Source organism: Saccopteryx leptura, chromosome 10 (genome assembly GCF_036850995.1).
Source record: "Saccopteryx leptura isolate mSacLep1 chromosome 10, mSacLep1_pri_phased_curated, whole genome shotgun sequence".
In the NCBI taxonomy this organism is placed as follows: Eukaryota; Metazoa; Chordata; class Mammalia; order Chiroptera; family Emballonuridae; genus Saccopteryx; species Saccopteryx leptura.
The window spans coordinates 35,950,543-35,956,542 of NC_089512.1; the positions used below are offsets into that span (position 1 = coordinate 35,950,543).

General features: G+C 48.8%; 1 protein-coding gene across 3 annotated transcripts in view; it reads right to left on the reverse strand.

The window, feature by feature from the left end:
- Positions 1-5,373, reverse strand: part of CPNE4 (copine 4) — a 518,608-nt gene extending 513,235 nt beyond the window's left edge. The window contains exon 1 of one of the 3 annotated variants that reach the window (XM_066350415.1): positions 5,049-5,373. In XM_066350415.1, the coding sequence (XP_066206512.1) occupies positions 5,049-5,215 (167 nt within the window). In that variant the 5' untranslated portion in view covers positions 5,216-5,373. Of the gene's footprint in view, positions 1-1,529; positions 1,739-1,760; positions 2,213-5,048 lie in introns of those variants that run through there. The other 2 variants (XM_066350417.1, XM_066350418.1) reach the window with 2 other exon arrangements.
- Positions 5,374-6,000: the final 627 nt, after the last annotated feature.

The window sequence follows — 6,000 nt, forward strand, 5'->3', positions numbered from 1 at the left end:
GTGAGTACCTTTGACCTACTCTGAGCCCAGACCTCTGATCTGCTAGAGTGACTTTGTCGGTATTTCTTTAAAAAGGGGCAGGCCACTAAATCGAATGTAACCAAGAAGTAGCATCTCAGTAAGAGAAATGAAACCATCAGATGTTACCATAGTCATCCTGAGGTGTGTCTTGCCCACAGGCTAATAAAAAGAAACAGGACCTTCTTAAACTTAAAGGGAGTAAAATGAAATAAGGAAAGTCAGTGGTTCTCTCTGGCTCTTGGGGGATGTGCTATGCAGTCTTAACCAGTGTATACTAAATATCTCCATGGATTCAAACCCAGAAAAGTTGGGGGTTTTCTTGGGGGCAGGTGTTGTTTGAGAGTAGGGATTGCTAAGAGGGCAGTAGAAAGAAGGAATGGGGAAAAAAGAGTATTTCATTTGAAGTTAAAGTAGTTTTTCCATAAGAGCAGGGTTGAGTGTCAGTTTCAGGAGAACTCTTTTCAGTACCTAGGACAGCTTTAAAAATGCTATTTCGGAAACAGAAGACCAAGTGAGCCAAGAACAACCAGGACAATGCTTTAAAAATTCCTGGCCAAGCAGGAAGCGGGTGAAGAGTTGATTTTTCACAGCTTTAAACACAGGTGTAAAGGAGCAAAGACTCTCCCAAATGGCACTGAAATCCTATGGCATTAGGGGGTCAGCTGGGGCAGGACGAGGAGGGAATTCTCCCTGCTGTATCTCTTGCAAAGTGTCCCCTAGGCACTCCGGACCCCACCCTAGCATACCTGTCACAGGCAAGTGCCCAGGGACCACCATCTCTGCAGCCTGCGATTTCTCCAGGAGACTGGTGAGCCCGGGGACTGGAAGCAGGTCCTGCAGGGCCGCGGGGGGGAGGGCAGGGGGGAGGACGCGGTCGGATCTGGAGGGTAGGATCAATACCACAGCCTTGAAGCCACCCACTTCCTTCATCTTCCTACCAATATCCCTCAGGCTTCACCTTCTCCCCACCGGATGGTCATCAATACCACTTGAGTTGGCGTGGACTACCTCCTAATTGTCTCTCTCGATTCCGCCCTAACAATCCTCGGGCGTCTGGGATCCATCTCTTTAGTGAGCTGTGGGCAGCGTTTCAGTAGTCCCTCCAGCCCTGTTCCCGGTCCCCTTCTCGCCCTGGCTACTTTACTTAACAGAGGAAGGAGTGCTGAAGAACTTGGATGAACCAAGGGACTTGCCAACCTATTGATTAGGTTTCAGCCCGATCGCCCCGGGAGCAACTGGGTATTGCTGTAAGGCAGCTGGAGCCGAGGCTGAGAGGCTGAATCCCACCGCTGCTAGGTGAAGCAATCGGAGACCGGGACGAGTCCCCAGAGCTTCCTCGCCGTCAAAAGCAAAGCTGCAACTTCAGCCAGAACTCGGCTCCCCTTCTCCTCCGCAGGTGAACAGCGTCACTGCCCTCCCCACGACAGGACCTGCAGGACCGGCCACTCCGCGAGTGCACGGCGGTCCCCCTCCGCCGCTGCCTCCCCACCCCACGCGCCCCACCCTACCTGAGCGAGCAAGGCGGATGTCAGAAGGCGAAGTGCGGGGAATCAAAGTATCCTTGCCTGAAAATCCATGCTTGCGGCCGATTCTCAAAACAACAACAACAGTGATAAACAAGCGGATCCGAGCGAAAACCAGTGCATCTCAAAAGTTGGTCTTGCTACGCAGCAGCCCCAACACACTTTGCAATCCCAGCGCCCCGAGAACACAGGAATGCAGAGTTGGCATTTACTTACCTGGGTGTGCCAACCTCGAGGAGCAGCAAGAGAATTCAGCCCGGGACAGGTATGTCCCACCCCTGGGGTGCGAAATCCGGCTCTGGGCTGGAGGTGGTTGGTGTAGTTGAGTAGTAGTATACCGGGGGTCGGACTTCCCTCCTCCCTGGTCCTCTAGGGCTAGTTTAAAAACAGCGGATGGAAGAGATGCTGGGAGGAGAGTTTGGTCTCTCCGGAAACCCTGGCTCCATTCTTGGTGATGGGGGCTGGGGAAAGGTGGAAATGTTGGCGGTAGCAGCTCGGCTCTCAGTGAACTCAGAGAGTAAAGTGGAAGGTACCGGAGGAAGGGAGGGAGGGAGCGGAGAGGAGCCAAGGAGGAAGGAAGGAAGAGTAGGAGAAGCGAGAGGGTGGCAGGGAGATGGCAGCTTCTCAGATTTCCACCTTCTGACGAAACCCATGCGCCCAGCAAGCCGCCAGATACGAGTTCGGAATCCTCCGCGCGAGCGCCCCCTGGGGGGTTCCGGCGGACACGAGCTTTGCCCCGGGGAGGCGAGTCCGCGGCCCCGCCCCGGGCTGGGCGGGCGGCTCGCACGGTGGTCCTGCCGCGCTCGCAGTCCAGGCTTCCTGCTCAGCTAGGTCGCTCACACCGGGCTCCTAGGGACATTAAATTCAATTCTCCCAGTGCTTGGATTTCATCTCCACTTGGGGGTAAAGCGGTAATATCTGCAAGGGGATGGGATTGACACTTTTTTTTTGCACATATTCAAGGAAACTTCTTGGATGCATGCTCAACTCCCACCAAAAGTGGTGAAGAAATCTCTCATCTCCGTATGTAGTGGGAATCCGATCATCATTTTTTCAGTAAATACATGAATAAATAAATGGACAACCAGGCTTTTGGTCATCCTATAAATGTCTTCCTAAATACATTTACCTCACAAATAAGAAAGAAAGGCTTAGGGATACCTATTTTTAAAAATAGACATTAGCATGTTGTCTTTGGGAAGGGGGAGCCACTGCCTCGTATTATGAAGCACTTTAGAAAGTGTAGCTATCCTGTTCCACACTTAGTCAAATTCAGGCTAATGAGCAATGTGGTAACATTATTGTGTCTGACTATTTCTGCAACAGAAGATAAACTAGACAACTCAGCCTATAGGTATCATCAAAATCACAAGTTGTTCCTCAGAATCCACGGGGTTTAGAAAAGACTCTGACACTGAGATGACATGGAGGATGTCACAATCTAACACAGATAGAGGTATATAGGTATATAGGGATGTCAGAGGGTCTTCAAGCCATCCTCTTAAGGCACTGTTGAACAAGACTCTCTCACACGTACAGAGGTTATCAGTCAAGAGCCCTTCACCAACTACAGAGCTCTCAATTTCAAAGTCAGCGAAGGAGAAATAATAGGATGAGGGGCCGGCGCCCCACTCATGGTTTCTGTAGTGGCAGTTAGGGAGATATTTGAGAGGAAGAAGAAAAGCCTTCAGAAGGAAATACAGTGACATGTTTCTTTTCCCAAGTCACCTCTCAAGACCTTCTGTAGTAGAATACCATTAAACATGATCCCTAGAAAGGATCTTAAGGGAGCTTGTCTATATCCTGAAGCTCCTTTTATTTGCTTTAATTGGAAAAACTTGGATCATGGGGTTAAGCCCATGCCAATCACTGTGGCCTTGGGATCTGGGATTGCACTGACGGGCCAGTTCTTTCACAATGTCAGGGAGCATTCAGCATGTTCTACACCCTCCAGGGAACCAGGGTGGAGCCCCACCTGATTCACATTGAGAGTGAAACACAAGGAAGTTTCCCCAAAGGGAATTCAGGGTCTCTCTACCAAGAAAGGGGGGTAGATTCTGGGCAAAGTCAGCATATGTTTACTAAATATAAAAATATTAAGTCAGAAAATATTTCTTCCAGGCTTAATTAAGAAGTAGTGCCCTGGCCGGTTGGCTCAGCGGTAGAGCGTCGGCCTGGCGTGCGGGGGACCCGGGTTCGATTCCCGGCCAGGGCACATAGGAGAAGTGCCCATTTGCTTCTCCACCCCCCCCCCTTTCCTCTCTGTCTCTCTCTTCCCCTCCCGCAGCCAAGGCTCCATTGGAGCAAAGATGGCCCGGGCGCTGGGGATGGTTCCTTGGCCTCTGCCCCAGGCGCTAGAGTGGCTCTGGTCACGGCAGAGGGATGCCCCGGATGGACAGAGCATCGCCCCCTGGTGGGCAGAGCTTCGCCCCTGGTGGGCATGCCGGGTGGATCCCGGTCGGGCGCATGCGGGAGTCTGTCTGACTGTCTCTCCCCGTTTCCAGCTTCAGAAAAATACAAAAAAAAAAAAAAAAAAAAAAAGTAGCCCCAAAGAGAAACTTCAAGTTTCAGCCGATTGAATTTACAAAGAAGAGCAGAGAATGGAGAGTCATTGTACATCTCCTGTGTGTTGCCTGTGTCCTCTGAAACTTAAGTCCCACGAAGGCAGGTGACAGTTCATTTCATTGTCTTGTTCATGACTGTCACCCCAGTACTGTGTGTGTCACTTAGCAGGTAGTCAACAAACATTTGTTAAATTAAATCTTTTAAAATACCTTACAGATCATTTAACACAAACATTTTATTTTATAGGGAAGAGAAAAGGGATTGAGATGGACTAAGCATGTACCATTTCCAGGCATCTGGTCAGAACTCTGCAGACCATCCTATTTCATTTTCTTAACGACGTACCTGAGTAGGCTTTATTAGAGCTACGAAATAAAATGGAGTTTAGGTTGTCAGGATAATCACACCAGGGAACACAACTAGTTAATGGGAGAACCCGGAGTACTAATTGAAGCCGTCTCGGAAGGGTCAACTCCGAATGACTGGACATGAACCTGAGAACAGAAGTAATAGAGTCAGAACCCGTAGGGAAGACCCTTTGGTCCCCCGTGTTAAAAACATGGGCACACAAACTAAATGCAACGCCACAACTTCTGACAAACATGGTTTCTTCTGCCAGCAGCCTTCAGCTCCCTAATTAGAAACTAGCAGTTGCCTGCAAGCCGGTGTGCAGAACACAAGTGCAGCTTTATGCCGGAAACCAAGATATTTTTCCCAAGGCATGACACTGAAGGTAAATTCAATGAGGTTCTTTACAGGGTACATCTAGCAGAATTTACTCCCTCCTCTCCCATGAAACCATCATCTCTACAAATGAAGATATATATCTAATCAGCTAATGAACTATGATCACAATCACTGCACCCACAGCAAGTTGCTCACCAGCCAGAGTCCCTTCAACATTTATGACATCAAGATCCCCTCATCTGTAACACTCACCTCCTTCCACTTCTCCTTTTGGTGGATTCGGAGCTGCTGGGCTCTACAGCCATAGTCACAATTATCTTGAGCCAGGGTGCCGCTGGTGTTCCCAAGCCGCAAAGGAGGCTCCAGCGCTGGGTAGACTCACTAGCTGGGTCTCCGTTTACTAACATAAGGGGAGGCATCCGCTTGCTGTCCTATGCCAATATGAAAGACACCTCACCCGTCAGTGTGACAAGTGACATGCTGGAATGGAACCAAGGGACAAAAGCGCAGAAATGTGGATTCCTACCAAGGCAGTTGATACCATTTTTTAAGGGTAGCAGATGATCAAGGGGAAAAAAAACAGGCAGAGTCGGTGCCCTGCATTAAAAACCTTGGATCCGTCCCTGAATGAGTCAGGATGAGCATTTTGTTTTGAAATTGAATTTCTGTTTTCTTTCTTTCTTTCAAGCTGTAGGACAGTTACACACTCAACTGGTGGAGAGGACTGCTATAAATAACAGAATTTATTTTTGAGACTTTGGATCAAATAAGAGCCTTGAATTTCCCCCTAGGGTATTTATAGCTTTAAAAATGTGTTGTGTTTTTATTTTTTTTTCCCCCTGCTTCATGTGATTTTGAGGATTGACTGATATATCTTCTTCTGGTGTTCCTGTACACACCTGAGATGGGTTGTATTACTGGAAAGCAGAGAAGAGTGCTCTAAGAAAGTCCTTCTAAGATGCTGAGTCGAGAAAGAACTAGTACACAGGTTCCAAGCCAATGCAGGTGTCACACCTTTCATTGTCTGTCATTCTTCTCTGTGGGGACCCTATATGCCCTCTGGTGTCTCTAAAACATCCATTCACAAGCTATGCCAGGAAGGGGTGTGTTATACTTTTGCTTACCGATAGGTGGCATCAAAACCCCTTTAGCTTTTCTTCATTGTGTTTTTAAAAACCATGGGCAAAGGGCATTTTCTTTCTGA